A 22,704-nucleotide genomic window follows, 5' to 3' on the forward strand; every position below is an offset into this window, starting at 1 on the left:
ATAATATTGGTCAATTTGATAATTGGGTTATTGATTTATTTTTCCCCACTTTTGAGGCATAAATTCTTTGTCTAATTTGATAGCAACAAAATTCCATTTAATAATAAATTAAATAGAAGTAAATTCCATTAATTTTTTTCTTAGAAATACACACAAAATAAATACATGTATGCCTTCTGATACTCTAATTGCCTTTTTTTTTTCCCCACAGAAACTAGTAAAGTGGACTATGTCCTTTTTCAAGCTGCTACAGCGATAATGGAAGCAGTTGTAAGAGAATGGATTCTCTTGGAAAAAGCTAGCATTGAGTCACTGCGAACATTCCTTCTAACCTATGTCTTACAAAGGCCTAAGTAAGTACAGGAAAAAAACCCTCTGAACATGTAGGATTCTACATAAAGTCTGTGTTATCCTTTTGATTCCAAGGGTAGTGGTAGAAGACCATTTCAACAATATCTTCCATTAACACTTAGTTGTCTTCTGTAAAGTTGTCAGCTTTCCCTCATAAGGGAAATTCACACAAAATGTTTGAAAAAGAAATGAGTTAAAAATTTTACTGAGCACTGATGTTCAAAATTATTTGCAAACATATTTTTGTGGTGTTGTTTACAGCCTTCAAAAGTACGTTCGGGAGCAGATTCTATTAGCTGTAGCGGTGATAGTGAAACGGGGATCATTAGACAAATCAATTGACTGCAAAAGCATTTTTCATGAAGTCAGCCAGTTGATCAGCAGCGGTAACCCCACTGTAGTAAGTATTTTCTTTTTTTTATTTAAATTTAAAGCAATCTGTATGAGCAGCATAAATTATATACTTAGTGACTATAAAATCTTGTATGCTTCTCATTTAAAAATTAAAATTAGTAATTAAGTTGATAGCTATTCAAGCAATTGTTTACAAAGTCTGAGATTTTTTGGATTAGGATGTTTTTGGGACTAGTAATAGTATGTGTAGTTCTTCAGTACACCATATTTTCTAGGAAATAGGTTTCTCTGAATAGCCACTTTAAGTGCCATGGGTTTTTCTTGTTTTGTTTCTCTAGGTTTCTTTAATAAAAGAGCAGGATCTAAAATGGATTTTCCATTAGCTGGCAGGTTCTCTACGCGCTCTGTTCGCCTTCCATCTGTGCAGAGCTGTACCCTCCTGTGGCTCAGCTGTCAGAATAGGCTACCCAGCAAGAGGCATAAGGCCTCTGCTGTTCTCTGGGAGACGGGTAGGTGGAGAGAAAGGGGTGTGAGGAAGTAAAACGTGGAATGGAAATACAAAACTTAATCTAGATTTAATGTCATACTACTAGGGGTAAGTGTTACCTTCCATACTGAGCTCAAAGTGGAAACAAGGTGTCCAATATCTATCTATGCATTTAGTGAAATTCCGTTTGCTATGCCAGGGGATAAGTTTAGAATAGGTCATAATAGAGGCATGTAACTAGAGATTAAAGAGAGGTGATTTTTCTCCTACCAAGTGCAAATCAAAGATAATGTAGATTCCATGCTGAAACTTTTAACCGAAGCTTTTCTCAAACAAAACAAACCTTGAGGGAATGGACTCCTGACATTGCCGAGCATTTAGAGCAGCAGTTGTACTAGTTGTGAGCGGCAAGTGTTTAACTCTGAAAATTCGATCAAAATGTGCTAGAAGTAATGCAGCTCATGTCATGGTCCTAAAAATAGTGTGTCACCTCTAAGCACAAGTGATATCCCCCTAGGGTATGGAAATTTCAGTTATACTTCTAAACCTTAATTTCACTGATATTTAGCTGAAGGGAGAACATTTTAACCTTTTTGGTTGTACATAATTTGGATAGAAATGGGCATTTGCTTAAGAGATCGATGTTAAGTTCATGTTTTTTTTCCGGGAAAGATAACCTTGTTATTAAAATGGAGCTACAACTGAGGTTTTCAAGTTTTTTTCATGGTGGTGTGTATGCTGATGTAGTTTATATAATCTTTGCATAAAGATACAGAAGTGGAGTAAATAGCAGCCTGGATGTTAACAAAGAAATTGTCTCTGAACTAACTCTTGAGCAATCCAACTTCTACAGTTGTGTTCTGTGTGTGCACTAATACGCAGACGGGCTGCACTGACCACAGCAAGCTAAGCCTGCCGGCTGTAAGCTATCACCCCAGGCTTGCTGCGGAACACAGCTCCGTGCACAGGAGCTCAGGCTGGGGGAAGGGACAATATTTCACTCTCTTAAAGTTTCACTTGCTGCCACTATACAGAGACCAAGTTTGGCCCAGCTTTTCATTTCCTTTTATCTACTCCTCTTCACAAGTATTACTTTCTCCATAGTTTTTCCAAAGTATGTTGCTCACATTTTAAGAAGGGTGTTTAAGACATCTTTAGTATATAAAGATGTTTTTTACTCTGGTATGCTAATACAAAGTACTAGCAAAAAATGACAGACGATGCTGCTGGAACATATTTTCTGTAAGGCGCAGTATATGTTCGTTAGTCTTTGGCAGGCTGGTTATAAACACATGCTCCCCTGTACGTATGAGGTTTTATATTATAAAAGAGTTCATAAAAATGTTTTTGTAATCTTCTAAGACTTTGCTGCAAGAGAAACTCTGGTGCCAGCACAGCTTTATGTGACCCAGCACTTGGCATACACAATGACAAGGGGTAATAAAATTGTGTGTTAGCACAGTACCTGCCACAGCTGAGCTCTGAGTGGGTTCAGGGCACACATCTCTGGTATAAATATATAATAACTTTGAAAGGTTGTATGAGAATTCATACAATGAATTAGCCACCTATCTTTTCAAACACGGATGAGTGTTTTTACTAGTGTCCCTGTAGCATTCGGCCATGCCCATCAGGCCATGTGGCACCGCAGTGGTGCAGCCGCCTTCTTGCCGTGTGGAGTCTCAGCAAAGGTGCTTCAGGGTCCGGTATGAAGCTGAGGGAGTGACACTGCTTTCAAGGTCCAAGATGCGCCATGCAGTGTCACAAGTGTTTCTGCACTTCACTGGAGATGCGTTTATATTAGTTATAAAAACAGGCCTTCATCCGAGTCAGGGAAGATGCTAGGATACAGGTGTTGGGAGAGATCAACGGAAGTTTTCCAGCCTTCTGTGCCTTCCCGACTCCTTCCACTTTTTTAACATGTCGTTCCTGTGATATGCGCTCTTGCCTCCAGCCTTGTACACTCAAGTTTCAGAAGTCTGTCATACCTTTGACTCCCAATTCTCTATCGAGTCTCTTGGTCCCTTTTCTGTGTCCTTCCCAGACTTCTGCTCCATGTTTCCTCTGACCTACTGCCCACCCGTTTGTGTCCTCCTACCTGAGGTTTGCTCCAGCAGCTGAGAAATAACATATAGAGTCAGGAGCATGTCATATCATATTTAAAAATGTTTAAAGCTCTGAAACGTGGCTCTTAGCTGTTGATAATGACTTTCTACAGCAGCTTGTAATTCAAAGAAAGTCCTTTTAAAAAAAGCGACATGGTCTCTTGCCTGCTTCCTGCTTGCTTTCTCCTTTCTGCTGGCTCTGGAGATTCCTGGCCCTTCTTTATCTTACAAAAATAAAGTAGGTACTTAATCTTTTCCATTCCCTGCAACCCTCCATCCAGTTCCCATCAGACATCTGTACTAGTTTCGTGTTTGTTAGGCACTCCTGTGCCACAAAATAACATGTCATGAAGGTTGGTGTAATAAGGACAGCAGCAAATGCAGATGGTATTGTGTCTTTTACATGTGTCCTTTTGCAGGATTTGGTATGCTTAATACCTTAACTTCTTGGGTATTAGTTAACAGTATCTTTAGAAATAGATGTATTTTGAAGGTGGAACTTGAAGGTATGTTGAGTGACGTTGTGTCAAACTCACATGGTAGCAAGACTGATGAATGAACTGTTGAGAATGCAAAACAAAAAGGAGACTGGAAGGAAGAGAAGGAAAGGAATAGTGATGAGAGGAAGTGGGCAGGAGATGAAAAAGATGGTTTTACTATTGAGTAATTTCTCAGTGGTGGAACACAGTGTACATGTTAAGGAAGTAACAGGGCACTAAGGAGAGTTAATACTACAGGGATGGGAAGGATGCATGGTTAGAGCCAGGGTTTGAACCTGGAGCATTGGCTCTTGCTGCTGCTTCTCTGCAGTATGGACCTTTATGGATCTCATGGCAGAAACTTCTGTCTGAGAAGGGAAAGCAGACTACAGAGGGTCTGGCTGCCTATTAATTTATAAATGAGTTTAGGTAGTAATCTTCTGGGAGGACAAGGATTAGATTTGGAGTTCCTGGTTTTGTTTTTCCTGGCTCCTCCTGTAACAGAGATACGAGCCTGCTCATGAAGGAGAGTCTGTAATCTCCCTCCAATAGCCATTTCAGGATCTCTTTTCAAAATCTTCATCTCTGGGGGACAGAGCTTCTGGCAGTAGACACAGTATCATGGGCCAATCTTAAAATGCTAAATACATGTTTTCTATCACTGATTTCAAGATTTTGGAGAACTGTATGGGCCAAGTTCTTCTCAACTATAAATGCCTTCAGTTTCTTGGCCTTTTCTTTTTGTGTTAGAATATTCTGCTTTTGCATAGCTGAAGGATTTAGTTTGTCCTTCACCCCTTCCAGAAGGACAGGAATCCTGGCAGCTAAGGTGATTGATTCCCAGGAGGAGGAACTGGTTTGCATGTGAACACAATCAGATGGACTTTGTTTAAAACTGGACTAAGGTATGGGTCACACCTGGATTTCTTCCAGAATATGGGCAGGCAGATGCAGAGGGGTTGAACTGCTGTAGGCCAGACACAGGTCTGGTAAGCAACAGAAACTGTATGTTTTAAGATCCACAACACATATGGTGGAAAGTATTCCGATATAAAGCTCCGTACCTGAAGCCTAAATTTTTCTGTGTGTGCAAGAAGACTTGTCAAGATATACTGGAAGAGCTCTGGGATCCTAACGGTTCCTTCTCTCTTAAAAAAATCTGTAAATCTGTTGGTCTGTTTCACAATATTCATGGCTGGGCTAGAGAGGAGGTTCAGATGCTTCAGGTTACCTAAAACTGCTCAGGAACGGGCTGTAGATACATCTCATGTGAACAGTGGGAAATATTAATAAGCAGAACTCTAGGCATTCATCTTCATTGAAATTAATCTATCAATAGTAGTGGCTGCATAGATAACTAATAACGCTTATTTTAGCATTTATGATTCTCATTTCTATTCTTTAAGAGGAATTTTACTTCTGGATCCCTGTCTAGCTGTTGCTGCCTCCTGTGGTAGGGTAGGAGTTGTAGAGGCGCTCGTGACTTTTATATTTGGACAAAAACATTTATATTACTTTTCCCTCTCTACCGTCAGTTGTATCTTCTGGTCTAATAAAATTATTACCTTGTCCTATGAACCTTGCTGCCCTTGAGACATGTCGAGTATAAAAACCAGATGGTAAAACAGGATATTTAAGCTGTTTTCTTCATGCTCACAAGTGCTCTATAAAGGCCTAAGTTAGCGTGTTAAAGATTGGTTTGGGAATTTTAGGGATCCAGAAACTACTCCTAATATGAAGTTAAAATTCGGTAATAGAAATGTAAGAGAACTTTAAAACATAAGTATTCTTTTAGTAGCTGTATCAGATTTTTCTTTTGAAAGAGAGCCTACTTTACCAGAGATGCAGTAGACCAAGACTCCAGCTTAGTTGCTTAATAACTTTAATATTAGAAATTCATAGCTGCCAGTATTGTTATCACTTACAATAGAGCTATAGTTTCAAAGACTGGGCTGGGAAGTGAGGAGACGATCCAGAGGAGAGATGTGTGCCCCATGTACTATGTGTGTCATCCAGGACTCTGTTTCCTCAATTCTGCCATCTCATGAGATGTGCAGATGTGGAGGCCCTCACCCATAGACCTCAGAGAGTCGCTGGGAAGAAAGAAATGATGCCTCTCCATGCGTTATATTTCTTTTATTACCATGGTGACACACAAAAGAATAGGCTTGAGGGGAAAAGCCTCTATAGGAAGTTTATTGACCCTGGCTGCTTGGTCTTCAGTCCCACTTTCTGTTGGAGGTACTGCCCTTCTGAATATATATGTTCAGTAATAAACTGGATCTGTGTGGGACTTTACTTAAAACAACCAGCCTCTTCCCTCCTAACCCTTGTTATATTTTTTTTCCTTTTTTCTTTTTTTTTTTTTTTTTTTTTTGTGGAGGACAGCCATGTAATGCAGCTCGTGTGACCTATCTGGCAGTGTGGCAGGCAGAGGTAGGCAAGAAGGACCAGGAAAAGTGGGGGGAGAAGGGACCCTCTGCCTACCAAAGAGCACTTGCCAGGATGTATATTTAAAGCTGGGTGATGCTGGTGTGGAGCTGCATGGCTAGTCTTACTATTCATTATTTTGAATTTAATTAAAAGTCTTGGATTTGTTCATGCAACTACTGTAGGAATGAAGATTTAACTGGTGCCTTTCAGACAAGAACCTGGAGAAGGATATGTTACCTCTAGATAAATAGTTTTCAGACCTTCACTTTCTTTGAGGTTACTTTCTTTTTTTTCCCTTCCTGATTTCTGCTTTACAACTTTGCCTATCCCCAGAGAAACAAAGAAAAGCATGTTTTTGCACCTTAAACTCCAGCAAACTCTGCCTGGACCTCTTCCACTATTAGTAGAGGCTGCTACTTCCCTTCTCTCTTCGGCCAAAGCCTGCATGCTTCACATGCCACAAGATCATCTTCCTGTAAGCCCCAGTGATTCACAGAGGAATTGGTTTTCTGAGCTCAGCCTTGGGGGTTTCCCTTGCTTGGTTTGCCTGGTTCCCCGCGAGGAAGGGAAGCAGGGTCTGGCCCGTTGTGCCACTGTAGGTGGGGTGTGTTAGCCTGGTGCTGCTGGTCTGCCTCTGCACGGTGGCAGAGAGGGAATGGGAAGAAAGGGGTGCGCTGCCCAGCCAGTCCCTTACTGCTGACAGCGCAAAACTGCAGCTGTGGGTCCTATTCCTATCACCCTGTCCCTGCTTTACAGCTTTTTTCCACCAGTTGGCTCATTTGGGAAGCAACAAACAGATAAAGTCCAGTGGGTTTTTTCCTGGTGCTTGCTTGCATTTCTTCAGAATACATTCTGATTTTCTTTGGTTGGGAACTACTACTTCAGCTGCTGGGTTCCCCCCCGCCATTGCAATACTCACAAGTTGAAAAGCTGGAGAGGCCCCAGTTACTCTGTGTACATAATGGTATTTCTTTTGGTCCTGTGGCCATCCTGTTAACCTTTCCATTTGGAATTGCAGCTTACGTTCTGGGGGTTTAGATACTCTGAAAACAGTAGCAAATACAGCTGTGCTTATTCAAGGAAGTTAGGGAAGAAGTGTATTACCGCCTTTATAAAGGAAGCCTTGCTTTAAACATTTTATTTTGATAAAATTGCTTTTGACACGTTCTCACTACAGAATTTTATCACCTGGGAGCAGCACAGCAAATTCCACCTCTGATAGATTTACTCTTTGATTCTTCCTGCTCTTGTGTGAGTTAAAATTAGCTAGTTTAGGGGTATTATGGAATGTTGTTTGTGGCTTCCCTTTGATTTCAGTAACAGAGTTGACATTATATGGATGGAGGCAAAAAGTCCTTTAAATACGTATTCAGGATGGCAGTGATTTAATGTAATAGGATAGATGTTATTTTCTCTGCTCAGGTGAGACCTTTATTCTTTTAAATATACTTACTTATTTTTCTGTAGGCATAAATGACAGTTGCAGAAGGTGGGAGGTGGAGTGGTAGTGCTTGATAGTTTAGGTTTTGTAGTGAAATGAATGATTTAATCAGGCCTCTGACAACCTAGCTGTGTCCCTGCTCTGAATTTCAGAACAGAGGGAACACTTCTGGTGTTGTAGTTCATTCTGCTTTGGCTGTTGGCTTTTCTGCCTTGGAGCTGGTGTACCACATGTCCGTTTTTTCCTAAGCTGTATTTGAACACTTCTTCCTTTCAGATGCTTTGTAACCTAACTACCCTCAAATGAAGCGGTTCACTTATTCCATGGGCAGCCCAGGCACAAGTGTGAAATCCCTTCCAACACTATGGCTTTAACTTTTGTTATAGGGGACATTCCATTGGGAGGAATAAGTTGCATTTACCTTCTGCATCTGAGCTCTATGAATTATATATAAATGTTGTTTACTTTTAAAATGGTGCTGCATGGTCTTTCTGTAGTGTCTGTGTTTTATTAGAGTAATTTAAAAAGAAAACCACTAAAACGATGTTCCTACTGGGTGTCTGCTTGCCAAGTTAATCTCTTATCACAAGTCCCATTGATCTTCTGTTTGAGCAGCTGAGAGTCTATTTTATGTATAGCGATCTTTCATAAAGTTTATTCCTGGTAATAAAGCTAACTGGGGTGAGTGCCAAGCTATTCTCAGAGGCAGTCTGCTCTCAACAAGAGAAGCATTTGATTTTGTTAGATGGGGTTATTGTTTGGGTATGTACTTGTGGCAGAACTAGTGAAATTGCTAGCGAGCAAGTCAAACTAGGTTCAGAGGTGTACTCTTACTGGTATGAAGTTAATGGCATTACTGCACAATAGACATTCAGATCTGACTTTTAATATGATGCCCAGAATCACGTGCATTTTCTGCTTATTTCTCTATGGTATTATTAAATTGGATTGTTAATCTCTTCTTTGGCATGGCAAAAACCTTAAAAAAAAAAAAAAATCCCACACTGCAAAACAAAGCAAAAAGCCCCTGGCCCTAGAACTTTACATCTATTAAGTGCACTCAATTTTATTATGTGTAAGAAGTAATTTTATTGCAGAGAGCACAACTGTATTGGTTTATATGAAATTATTTTGTTTTTCAGATTTTTGAAATCTTTCTTCTAGTAGCCTGTGTTTGTGTTGAGGGTAATTAATACACTCATACCAAACATACATGTAAATTAATTAAAAAATTTAAAAATGTATTTCAAAATATTAGTAGTTAACTTTCAGTAGAGTTACTTTTCATAAAGTAAAATTTTACTTTTAGTAAAGTTTACTTAAGCTTTATTCCAAAGTTTCTCACATATTGCTGCGTATTCGGAAGAACTCAATAGAGGGCAGGGCACATGTTCATTTATGTTAGTTAGTTTCTTAATATTCATATGAAAATAACAATCCTACTGCTATGCACAACAATCTACATAAATTCCTGTAGTCTTACGGCAGCTTTGGGAAGCAGCGGAGGTTTTGTGTGCAGCTCTAGGCAAATGCTTGAGATTGCCCGGACAGGTTACAGGTCTTGATCTGTTCCTCTGCTCTTGTCCATAAACCAAACTCCTGGGGGCTGGCACCTACCTTCTAGGAAACCAATCTCAAGCAATCTTCTCTCAGCCTGTTGTTGCAGTAAATTTTAAATTACTGGCCAATATCTTATCTTTGCTCTTCTCCTGCTCTGGTGATGTGGATATATGGGAGTACTTACAATTCCTCATGGATGCGAGGTGTAAGCGCAGATGCAGATAGTGACAGGAGGGCATGGATGTGCCCGTAGGGCACACAGCACCCTTCAGATGGTGAGGGAATGGCACAGGATTTGTACCCCAGGTGTTGAAATACCAAGGTGAAGGAGTTGGTGGGATATTGGGAATTCAGTGGGAGGGAGGAGAGCGGAGGGATGCGGTGTGCCCTGGTGTTTGCTGTGAGCAGGGCTGCTGGAGGGAGTAAAGTGTGTAAATCTCTAAGTGACATCATACTTCTTTCATGCTCAAAGCTGACGTTAGAACTACCTGAAATAGCTCTTAGTGACATCAGGGGGGCAGGTCACTACTCAAGCTGCTTTATCAGGCTCTTAGCAGATTCAGTCAGCCTAGCTCCATCCATTGCTCTCTACACATTTAAGAGATTTCTTTACCATCAATCATAAAATTTAACCTTCCCTTCAAATTTCCCCTTGAAATCAGGAGAAAAGCACACAAAAAAAAAGTGGAACACACTTTTACCATGCAATAGCATGTTACTTTCCCAACAGAAAGGATAAATTATTATATACCATATAAACAAACTGGAGAAAATGGATGGAGAAAATGTCTGTCATTTCATTTAATATTAACTATTTGTAATCACAAACTTTTTTTCCCTATTGCTCCTTACCTGTCATTGGAACTTACTGATTTATTTTCCAATAACGGGCAACCGACTGCAAGTGATGGGTAGTCTGCATCGCTGCCCTGCTTATCCTGTGGTGCTCTGGATGGCGGCTTGGTGTGAAGATTTTGCATGATAAAGTAGAAGCGGCTTAACTTTAGCCAGGCTGTTGTACTATTGTAATCAGTAATACCACATAGTAATCATGGTATTGTTATAGAGCATCAAACTGTACAGATTTGTAATTGCAACTAATGATGTCCTTACGTCATGGCTTCTCTGGGCTGAGAAGTATCAATGTGTCAGTAATTCAAGCATAAAATAAAAGCCTGCATTTTAAAGTATTTAGAGAGCCATGTGAGGCTTCTGCATCTCCTGGCACATAATGAAATTGGGCAGTGTTCTCTGGCAACTTTGATTATTCCTTTAAAAATATGTGTTCTTATCTGAAGTGTTGTCCTAGAGCCAATTTTGGGGGGGGGTTGGGGTGGGGGGTTTTTTTTTTTAGTTTAAAGTGGGTTTCCCCCCCCCGATTAATTCTTTTCATATGGAACTTCTAATGTTGGATTTAAATCTCAGTGTTAGCTGGTAGTAATTTTTTTCTATTGGATCAAATCTGGATTTCCTCTAAATAAAAAATATTTATTGTGTAAACAGCTTACACAGAAATTTGGATATAAAAATGTTTGAGCTAATTGGAAATATTTTTAAGTCTGGCAAAATTGCACTTTTGCTGGAGTAGTTTAAAGCGTGATGATGTTTTTCACTGGCTAAATGTTGCTTTTATCATGTGTGACATGCAACAGTGGTGACTGTAGATTAGAAATAGTCCACTTGAAATAAGTCTAATCTTTGCCATTTTTAAGAAATAGCTATTTAGCAGCTGATCAGCAATATTCTGGTCCACTGTACAGCTTTATTATACAGTAGAAGAGAAAACCCATATATTATCACGAAGCCACTATGTTCGATCTGTCTGGAACTTATTTAGCAAGTAAGAATGTTAATTTAGTGTATACTGGCTAAGATAACTAGTTGTCTGGGGGGTCAAGGTACTGACTTCAGAGGCATTTCTGAACAAAGATGTTGCAGTTGGTGGGTGGATGGCACTGCTCTCAGCTGTTGTATGGGCTTGCATAAATAGTATCATCTCCACTTTAATCTTTCGGGTGTTCAGAGGTAGTGTGCATATTTCTGTTTAACCCCTGGACACTTGCTGGCATGCATGACCCTTTAACAATTCCTATCCCTCTGTCCATCCCTGGCACCTTGGCTCCAAACAGTCTGAGAGGGTAGCCAGTAATTTTGAAGTTTTTTGCGAAGAACGTCTCTTTAACAAAAAGTGTTTTCATTTCATCGGTGTACAGTTTGTATTGTGCTTGTTATAGTACGCTTCTGAAGTACTTCTTGCGTCTCTGTACTATATTTACTCCCCTTTGTATGTAATGATCAGTTAAAGAAAAAATAATTAAAACTGGTGATGATGGTTACTGGACTTTGGCATCAGGAAAAAAAGCTTTTGTTATTTCAAAAAACAGCAACAAAGGCTGGAGCAGTGTGTTTCATAAAAGGAAGTTGTCTTTTAAGTTGTGTTTTAGGATAAGGATTTGATTTACCTTACCTCAGATTTTGAGAATGAAAAAGATACTTAAACCTTCAGTCTTCAGGGATCTGTTTCTCTAAAATTAACGTGCCTTTTTCTCAACAATTTTTATATCACTTCAGAGACAGCGTTCTAAAAGAGCAGTTCTTTCTGAGGCTTGTGGATGTTGTGCTTTGGAGGAAGGTATCCACCAGCTTTCAAGCCACAGGGCTTTCTGTGTATTTCTCTCCTTTTTTTTTTTTTTTTTTTTTTTTAATGGGGGGAGAGGGAAAAGGTGTAGTAGGCCGTGTATTGCAGGTGGTGGTTTTGACTAGCTTTTATCACTTTGGTGGTATGAATTTAATCATGATCAAATACCAACACGGTAAGCGTAGCCAATGCAAAGAAGGGCCAAAACAAACTTCAGAGTGACCTGAACTATTAGATCAATAGAAATAGGTGAAAACAGAATCTTCCCTGAAACTAATACCTGCAAAGCCCTGTGCACAGGGAGAGAAAGTAAACAGCAAGGCTGGGAAATGGATTGCAATAAGTTTGTTTCTGTTTTGTAGTGATGATGGTACCGGTGCTACCTCTGATATTGCTCAAATATTTGAATTTCTTTTGTAAGGATGGAGCCTGGATGATTCCAGAGATGGGTTCACCCAAGAATCTATACTCCTGAAAGTCTGTGTCGTTCTAGTTTGTGTTAGAAGAAATATGCTAATAAAATAATTTAAGGACAATGTAGGCGGTATTACATTATTGGACATCTTTTAGTTATATTATTCCCCCTTATTTTTTTTATAGCAAACTTTGGCCTGTTCCATTTTAACGGCGTTGTTGAGCGAGTTCTCAAGTTCAAGTAAAACCAGCAACATTGGACTAAGCATGGAGTTCCATGGTAACTGTAAACGTATATTTCAGGTAAACTAGTTCTGTATCAATATATGCTACATGTTTTTCTAAAATTTAAACACTGAGAAGCGCTTTCTTGTGCCAGGTGCATTCAGTTACAGCGTGTGCCTAACAGCATTTAATAGGACAAATATTATATTATAAATGCAGATAATGGCTATTTCAGGAAAGTTAATGATATATTTTTTAAAAAACTTGTATCAAAAAGGTGCTTTTTGCCCGTTTTGTGAATGTTGAGCTACAGATCTTCATGTGGTTGTACTCTTTAATTCCTTGGCTACCAATTGCAAACAAAACGAATACTCTGTGGAACAATGATAGTCTTAAATATAGCTTTGGTTTAAAGCCAAGGAGAGCTATGTATTTAAAAATATTATTGCAGATGGTGTAGTCTGGTTGTCTCAGATGTATTGTTTGGCCAGGCAGAAATGTTTTTGTGAAGGCATTGCTTTAAACTGACTGTTGTGGAACAACTTACCAACTTTTTTTCATGCCAAAGACCAATCCTCTCCTCCACCAGTTGTTAAAAAAAATATTGTTAAGTTTTTCTTTTATTGACTAGCATTTATGAGGAGATTTTTTTCTTATTCTTTACAAACACAAGTTATTAATTTTGGCAAAAGAGTGGAGGCGTTCAGACAGAACTTCAGAATATTTTCTGTATTTTAATGAAAAATAAGGTGGAAAAAAAAATCCTTTTCTCTTTAGAAAATGATTTCTTTTTAATCAACATTTTAATTAATGACTGAGAGACTCTATTAATATATTGTGTTCGTCCTGACTATAGGAGGACGATCTGCGGCAGATCTTCATGCTCACAGTAGAGGTACTTCAGGAATTCAGCAGACGGGAAAACCTCAATGCTCAGATGTCTTCAGTGTTTCAGCGTTATCTTGCACTAGCCAATCAGGTCTTAAGCTGGAACTTCCTTCCTCCAAACTATATCCTTTTAATGTCAGGCCCTTTCTTTCAGCTGACTTGGGTCACTCTACCACATGATAAGTAAAGTCTTTGTGAGGAGAGAAAAATGTAGAACTTATAAACCTCATATTTAGTCCTTAATTTAGTTTTTCTTCTATTAGTGCTCTTGGTCACCCCCGTGCTTGCTAACAGATGCTTACATACAGAAGCTGCTGTTGCTCTTCGTTAAAGTATTTTATATAAAAGGCAAAACTAGTTCAGCAGAGCAGCCTTCAGTTACGGGCTCATTGTCTGTCTGGTTGGTGCAGGGGAGAGGAAGAGTGTAATGTGCTGCGTTAGTGCAAAACCAAATGGTGAAGAGGTCTAAGCTCTGTTGAATTTTTATGTGGAGATCTGATCTGTCCTACTCTTCTCCCTCAGAGAAGAGGAGGGGGCAGGTAAATGCCCCATCATCTAGGAACGTGCCTTCTCAACCGACTCCCCATAAAGGAGCATGGTCATGTACTAGAGCGTGTAATACGTTCTCTTTGGTCTGAAGAAAAAGTATTTGCTAGCTGAGAGAAGAAATGGCATCTCCCTTTTTTGGCAATATACAGGTGCCATCGCTTCCATTTTGACATATTTGTGATGTGTGCTGATTATGAAAGTCCAGAGAAAGGTGAGATGGAAAGTAGAGGAGGAAATGGGAATCACAAAGAGAAAGAGTCTTAGTGAGGGAGAGAAGAAAAAAGGTACAAAAATGCCCAGCCCAAAAAATAGGCTAAAAGAATGTCATAGAAATAATCAATCACGTTCTCTATTAAATAGAGGGTTAAGACAGCACTTGCAGTAGAACATTACAATGCCTCTTTTAATAGCTAGACTGTCTTTAAGATGCTTAGTAAACTTTTCAAGAGCCACATTTTTAAGCTGGTTTATAAACTTTTTTCTAAAAGCCTTTTGAAACTGCTGCTAAGTAATACATACTGCAGGAATTTGGATGTTGCCTTCAAATTCACTGAAAAGTATTTTATTTCCTTTCCTGGGTTTGATGGTCAGAAGGCAATATCTGTGTGTTTCTGTTGTCTTTGATTCTGTTCATTATGCAGCGGGCAGCAAAAATGAAATTTATTTGAAACTGGATATTTCTTGTTTCACATTTGTAAAGCAGAATACCAGTTATATTGTCTTTATGGAAGGCGCCATGGATTAAAAGTAAATATCCCACTCCTATTAATCACTGAAATGATTTGGCAGGGGTCCAGAGAGAAATTTAGCGTATGTGCCTGCAAGACTGAGACTGGAGTTAAATTATTGCATTTTATAAAAATTTTTGGAAGAGGATTTGAGACTTGTAAGAATTGAAATAAAGTGTGAATACTTTTTTTTTCTAAGCTGTAATCTTAAATAGAACGGAAATGCTTTAGTGTTGTGCAGTGGTGGGTAGAGGTGGTTCCATCTGAATTTCAGTCTTGCTCTGTGCAAACCTCTGGTGTAATCCCAAATGCCGATAATATTACAGTTTGAAAGTGAAGGTTCATGAGCGCTTTATCCTAGGCTAGGGCTTGCAGTGATGGATATATACAAGCACAATGTGAAGCGTTGGGAGTTCCAGCTTTCATTTATAACTCTATATCATACAAAGTGATTTAGTCTATAGGTGCTAGTAAATAAGTATTAATTGAAACAGCTAAGCCAGCCATACTGCTGCTTAAGGTTAATAATGTTTTCTGCTGCTTGGCCTACTCGAGATACTACAACTGTTAAACAAATTTGTACGCTTCTAGAGATCAGATGGACCTTTAGTCTGAACCACCACAGGTGCTCTTACGTGGCGTTATTTCAAATCTGTTTCAAGTCTAACAGAAGTTGGAATGGCTTTAATCATCCTTGAGAAATGGGGGTCTTGGCTGGTGAAGATTCCATAAGTGTTGGGGTTTACAGCACCATGTTGGTTATATTGTGAGATTAATCTCTCTTCCTTAAGAAGACTGGTGTAAAAGTAACTGTTGGTTGTTAGCTCATGGGCAGTGAAACTTGACTTGGCTGCAGTTTCTAAATAGGTAGCACGTTACATAAAAACGTCAGAATTGCTGTGTTGATTGATCAGTCGGTATCCTTTTGGTATTCTCTTTCCAGATCTTGACAGTGCATATGCTGAAACAATGGGCATAAATTTAATACTCGATACATGGAGTAAAATGATCCATTGTATCTACAGATATATCTTTTTTCCTTTAGTGGATATTTCCCCTGGCAAGATAGTATTGATTCTCAGTATTCCCTACAGCATAACAGTAATCGGCAGTATTTGTATATAATCTTTAGCAAGATTCTTGTATCTCCAAAAAAGTAAGTAGCATAAATTTGCATTTACTCTACAGTGACCGTCGCCAAGAGGCATATTATTTAAATTACCAAGTTCTGAGAATTGCATCAAAACATATCACTTCTCAAGAGTTCTTGTGCTCCTACAAGATACCTTAGTATGTATTGCACTGTTAAATGAACAGTGCTGGCACCAATGATAATAGAAGAGTTGTAGTAAGTCTGTATTGTCTGTTGCTAGCAAGAAGAGCTGACATGAAAGATGCATTCTGGAATAGCCATCTCACTGGAGCAACGAAAGAAGAGAGGCTGGGACCTACCTACTTTAAAGTTGGAACTCAATTTTTGAGTGTCTTAGGATGTGGTGCCTGCAATAGGAAGGGCAGGGCATGATGACGTAGGAGGCCTCCTTTTGGTCATGTGCAGTTCCTTCTATTTCATTTTCTAACACACAGGCAATCATCTATTGTTATTTTTGTCTGCTACCTCAAGGTATTGGTGTTTGTGGATGCTTCAGAGGTTTTTGGCAGTACTGCTGGAAATGACAATAACAGAGGATTCCTATTTTGCACTAAGAACGTATGGCAGTCTGTTGTGGCATGTTGGCTTCTGTAGAGTTTCTTTTTTCAGTGCTGTTACAGCACTGTTAAATATTGTTTACTCAGGTGGAACTAGTTTTAACTGCATCTTTTCTTAAATGAATGTTTTGACTAATTAAGGAAATGCAGGTGATCAGTACTAAGAGGTACAGCCCTGTCCTTCACAAGAGCGTCTTCCAGGATCTTACTTCTAGTACATTGTGAGTGTCCAAAATCTCCAGTTAAGGAGCTGAATGTTGCTGGACTGTAATGCACCTTGACATATAATATGCCCTGTGGAGTCAGGATGTAATTGTAATTTATATTCTTTTACCTCCAGAGATGTTTCTCATGTCTTCTTGACTTCAGGATTTATCTGTTCTTGGCAGCCACATTCTAATGGACTTGGGATGAATGTCCTCAAATGCAAAAGTTCTGAAACAGAACATAAGATTTTTGTCCAGCTGTCTCCCATGTACACAAAGGTGTCTATTATCTGCCATTAGTAGCTGTTGTAGAACTACTTATCACTTATTCATTAACATATAGATTATAGTACATGAATAAAGAGGAACTGGAGCTTTGGATGGTGTTTTGGATTTGGTGTCTCTACTTGCTTGGAGGCAAGCTGGCAAATTTTCAAGTGAATGTAGAACGGGGTTGGATTTAAAATACAGGTTACGTAAACCTAATGGGATGCGCTCCACTAATGTGCATCATTTCTGTTCCATTGAGATTAATGGTGCAATGACAATTGTATGAACTGACTGAAGCTTTTATCTGATCTGAACACTTTTTTTTTTAAAGTGTATGTGTTCCTCCGCCACACAGTTAAAGGAACAAAACTTTTCCTATCTCTCTTTTTGAAAATGTCTTTTAAAACTCAAGCCAGAATGAGACACCTTTGTGGGAGATCCTGTGAACCACAGAGTTCTGCAGACTTTCAGGATTTGAGCTCAGTCCAACACAGATTGGTAGCATCTGTTATGCATAATGGAAGTACATGAAAAACACCCAGAATGCTCCAGAAAACTTGAAGTTTGTTTTGAGGAATGATTCAAGTTGTCATTGATGCTGAAAAAGCATCCTGCCCTAGCATCTCCCGTGAGCGTGATACTGAAAACCTTTTTAGCAGGTTGAGGTCCCCAGTTCGATTTGTTGCACAGCTGCACAAATGATTGAACCTGTACCGAGGAGCAACAGCACAGATTTCCTTCAGCAGCTGGGCCGCTTCCCTTAGGTCTTGTTTTTGTCGGCAGCCTGGGGTTATCCTGAATTTACTGCAGCTGTCTGTCTTTATCTGAAAGATGAAGGGCTGGGACACCGTCCTGGCTATTGTTTGGGATATAAAGAAAAATTCAGTGTAACTGAAATAGCTGTATTTAAGAAAATACAAAAGAGAGTTGCATTTTACTTTTATCAGACTTCTCACTCTTAGGTGAAAACTGACCTGACTCTGAAATCCCTGATGTTCAGAAATTATTTCTAGGGTACTATGTGTTTTCTTGACAGTCCTTTCTAGCAACTTTTTAAGTCAAAGTTGGGCAAAACCAAGAAGATTGACAGATCCCCTGAATTTGGTCATAATCGCACTAAGCATGTTTGTATTGATATTGAACTTTTTAACAGTTAGTATTTCATCATTTGGATTTTCCTGAATGAATTCTGAAATCAGTTTGCAATGTAAGAGCATCCTAAAAGCATTATTATCAGAAAAGAGAGCAATGACCCTTTTTATGAAGAGGAACTGATAAAATATATAGAGGTTTTTTCCTCTTCCGCTCTCTTGCTGCTGTGGTTTTAAGTTTCCAGTTTTGCAGCACTTTGTCATCAGTTTCCTAGATGGCAGCCTGCGTATAGTGGAAAGGCATGACTTCTGAGCCGCATCTGCACGGCAGTCACTTCTGCATAGGTGCTTTAAGTGTAAGTTAGGCTTAAAGTGATTAGCTTGCATACTATTAGCTGTATAATCATAGCAACAAAATGTATCAGGAGCTGCAGAATCCACTTGGGGTTGTCAACATGAGACTCGGTACTGGCACAGCTACACCGCTAGCGGCTCCGGAACTCGCCAGTTTTAAAATTAGCTTGGATCTTCTTACACTTCCCACGCCTGTTCTTGCAACTGGAGTCCAGTGTCTCCAACACAAAGTAGTTGTTTCATTTTCATGGCAGTTAAGAATACTTGGGTTTAATAATTCAGTATTTATGTTCCTTCTCCTGAGTGCTGGATGTGTTTGCTGAAAGTGTAAGTTATACAAAGGTTTGTGAAGCATTTCTCCATAGGGGGCAGCAAGCCTCTGCATCAGTTTTAGGCAGTTGCTGCTAGACTCATCCCATGTGCTTGGCTGATTAGCTGGCAAGCCAGAGGAGGTCTGAAAAATCCCAGTATAATCAGTATGTTAGCATTATAACACTGGATGGCAGATTTCCAAGCAGTTACCTTTCTAATGCACTTTTTTATTTGTAAAATATAAGTCTGAGAGTGACATGAAGCTCTCCAGAAATGTTCCAAACAACAACTTTAAAGTTATTAAAACAACTTCTAAAAAAAGATATTCAGGCCTTAGCACTCCAGGAGTTTTCCCTCCATTTTTGAGGGGTTCTTCGCTCCTGTGGACAAATTTGTGAATGGGAGTCCTGCAGAAGAAATCTCAGCTTGGATTTTTGAGTTCCTAATTTACTCCTCTGTGGAAGGGCAAGCCTTGCCTCTCTAAGGAAAAAGGCTGTGGGATCCATTCTCAGATACTGGAATTGGTGGGAAGTCCTGAAGTGAAATGTTATAATCCCGTGTGGCTGCCTTAGGACGTCAAGTATTTTGATACTCATCTTCACCCATCAGTCCCTTCCTGGGACAGAGGCAAAGAGTGGGGGGAAAACTACACGTTTGTTTATCTTTCATTTTCTTTTATTAATATATTCTTCCTATAAAACATAAAAAAAAATTAATTACAGTTTTAAAATGACAAATTTATAATTTAAAAAGGATTACTCTTATTTCTTCAGCTCATGAAACAAAACCAAGGATAGAGCTACGTATGCATATTTAGGCAAAGGTAAAAGAAAAATCTCTCTTAAATGTTATGGTCATCTTCTCTTTCTGTCTAGGCAATAATTGGTGAGCATATGAGCCTTATCATACACGAAAGCATCAAGTTATATTCTTAAGCTTTTTCAGTAGGGCTTGGTACATGTTATTGAATAATCTGTTCTGACTCAAGCAGAAGTTTCTAGTCTGTGTAGGAATCGGTGTCCTAAGTCTCATGAACTGGGTAAAACATTGCCATGCTTCTAGTAGCTGTTTCTTAGCTTGGATTTCCATGTCATTCAAAGGGAACAGTAATGAGAGTTACTCATCCTTCAGTAGAATCGAATGTTACAAACTTTTGTATTTACTACCAGAAGTGGTTTATGATTATTTTTCATTTAAAAGTAAACAACAAAAAACCCCAAACCCTCCAGGATGGCATAGTAGACTGATCTATGCTTATCATAAATCTGTGTTATAGCTTGAGTGCTTACAAAACAAATGTTGTGCTAGTTCTGTACTACTTGTTTCTTCATAAGTATTGAGAATTAATTTTTGATGATGAAGGCTGCATTTGTCCTGCATACACCCATGTACTAGGTAGCATAGTGCCGTTTTTTTTCAGGTTTGGCGTAACCGGGCTGCTGCTAACAAGGCCGAACCAGAGCATAGAATAAGTTGAGGTATTTCATGGCAGCAAGTATCTCCACAGCCAACTTATGCTGATGTTTGCATACATCTAGTATGTGATGGAAAATGGGTGTAAGATTTCCATGATAGGTGCAGGCATAATTTGTATTGTTCAGTGAACAGATATTTTACCCACAAATCTGCTATTGTCAGATGTGTCATCAGTCCATTAGCGTGAGAAACAGTACTAAAAATAACGGGATAGGGCTGCTAAATACTGAGGCTTGTTAAAATAGTGACAGCAAACTAGCCCTTCTTTCATTCCATGTGAAAAGTGTTATGTAGCTTGTCCCCTCTGTAGACTCAACCTAGTGCAGAACAAATTGGTTTTCAGAGATTGATAATGTTTCTATAATCACTTCTGATATTGATGTATTTCCAAGCCAATTGCTTATTGGAGAGTTAGAGGAAAGGACACTCTTGTCCATAAACTATTTTAAAATACTATTTTTTTTCTAAAACATTCCAAATGAAAAAGACAAAAGCATAGCTTAATTTGCCAGATGTTAGGCATTTTTGATTTTGGTGGAACTCAGAAGACAAGTGTAAATAAACTAAAATTGTGTATCCTGCCTTCTGCAACAATCCTTCAATCCTTCATGTTAAGCTAGATGTTTGCTTTATATATTGTTCTCTTAAACAAAACCCATCAAAAGTTAAGGGGTCTGCTTTCTTGAATGATACCGTTGTAAAACATTTTCTTCTGGATATAAATACTTTTTGATACTCCTTTTTTTTTTTTTTTTTAAATACCTGATGATTTACAGTACAAAAGTTAATGCAGTTCATTACCAATAAGTAAATTACATGCAGCTGAGCATGCCGTTACTTATTCTGATGGTTGGGTTAGAAAGGGATCAGAGAGGATAATGAAAGGTTTAAAAAAGATAAATGAAAATGTAGGTTGCTGCGTTGAAGCAGTTTTACTACTGCTTGGATTGGGGGGTGTCACAGAAGGAAGCACTTTCAAAAATCTTTTATAAACACTCTTCCGTGTGATCAGACTGACAAAGACAGTAACCTGCTTGTTTAAATGGTTTTGCTCGTGTCTCTGTTTTTTTCTATACTGGAGCATTTGCACGATTTTGTAAATTAAGTTATTGCAAAACACGTGGTAAGAACTGAAATGAGTACAGCAAAACCACGGCTTCACGGTGTGTGCATTTTTCATGCACGTTTCTTACAAACATGTGTTTGATATGACCATGCCTTGTGGTGCCTTATGCTTTTGTTCTTTGCAGTGCGATTAAAAAATGTAGATTAATGCAGGGCTAACATATCTGCATTCTGTGACGCATACTTAGCTATTTAGAAAAATGGGATATAGATTTCAATGAGCTATCTTTAGCTATCGTAAGGCCTTTTTAAAAGCTGCCAGGAAAATTTTTTAGAAAATGATTTCCTATTTTGCATAAATTTTAACACCTGTTAATTGCGGTTGCTTTTTTCCCTTCTCGCTGTGTCACATTAGACACCCTGGTTATCAAAGTGATCGTATCACTATGGTATGTCTCATAATTATGATCAAACTGTTATCTAACATTCCTGGAGCATTCTTTTTTTCAATACTTAATACCTTTTATTCCTTGGCCTCATGCATGAATTATGCTGTGTATGTGAAGAGGCTTAAAGTTTGTTTCCATTACATTCTTTCTGAATGGATCCTGTTGTATCTAGGATTTTTTTAAAGCCAAGTAGGAATGTTATTGTTGACCTTGACACCAGATAACTGGGCAGACATTATATAGCTATGTTTGAATCCTCACAAAATGTGATGCTAAAGCCAACAGAATCCTGGCGTGAGACCCTCCTGGACAGCAGAGTTATGGAGCTTTTCTTTACAGTAAGTTTCTTTCTTCAACTTTCATAGTCCAGACCACAGGGAAAGCAGCTCCTTCCTGCTCTAAAACTGTGTTGTTGGACTCTTCCTTTTGCATCAGGTAGGACTGATTCTGTTAACTTCAGCTTGCTTATCAAAACAAACAGAAGGATTGTATTTTTCCTAGGTTACCGAATATGTGTTTTGCCTCTAAATTGCTTTAAGTTGATGGCCATTAACAAAAGAAAAAGGTGTATAGCTATCTAAACTTTTATACATTTAATACATTTGGACGTGTGTTCGTCAAACGAAACCAAGCATGGTGAGTAGTAGCAGAGTGTGTCTTTCAGATAAGGTGTAACAGCTCTCAAAAAAGATCCAGTGAATGGTGTGTGTTTCCTGATCTTAAAGCGTTTGCGGAACGGTGTGCGTTTCCTGATCTTAAAGCGTTTGCTGAACGGAACAGCTGAAAAGAAGTAGCGTAATTGCAGTTTTCTAGCCGGTTTCAGCATACAGAGTTATGCATCTCTTTCCTCAGCCCAAAGTAAATCCAAACAAGTTAAAATAGATTAAATTAGGAGGGATAGGGAATAGGTAGAATTGGGATAGGGGAATGTAATATTAACTTTCTATAGCTTAAAAAAACCCTTGATATTAAATCTGGATAAAATAGTATTGTTTTCTTTCTACCACTGTTGGGGGGAGAAATTTGTAGTCTATGCTGTTAGGAGTTACAGCAGCAGCAACATATATTGGCTTATAGATTCATTTACTATGCTATTTTATCTTATGTTACCTCTCTTGA

At 38.8% G+C, this 22,704-nt stretch overlaps 1 protein-coding gene across 2 annotated transcripts in view; it reads left to right on the forward strand.

Moving 5' to 3' along the window:
- Positions 1 to 22,704, forward strand: part of XPO4 (exportin 4) — an 86,012-nt gene that overhangs the window by 27,131 nt on the left and 36,177 nt on the right. For both annotated transcript variants that reach the window (XM_074569482.1, XM_074569491.1), the window contains exons 3-7: positions 212 to 353; positions 613 to 751; positions 12,449 to 12,565; positions 13,344 to 13,497; positions 21,811 to 21,923. In XM_074569482.1, coding sequence (XP_074425583.1) covers positions 212 to 353; positions 613 to 751; positions 12,449 to 12,565; positions 13,344 to 13,497; positions 21,811 to 21,923 — 665 coding nt within the window. The remainder of the gene's footprint in view (positions 1 to 211; positions 354 to 612; positions 752 to 12,448; positions 12,566 to 13,343; positions 13,498 to 21,810; positions 21,924 to 22,704) is intronic.

Source organism: Larus michahellis, chromosome 1, assembly GCF_964199755.1.
Source record: "Larus michahellis chromosome 1, bLarMic1.1, whole genome shotgun sequence".
Classification (NCBI taxonomy): Eukaryota; Metazoa; Chordata; class Aves; order Charadriiformes; family Laridae; genus Larus; species Larus michahellis.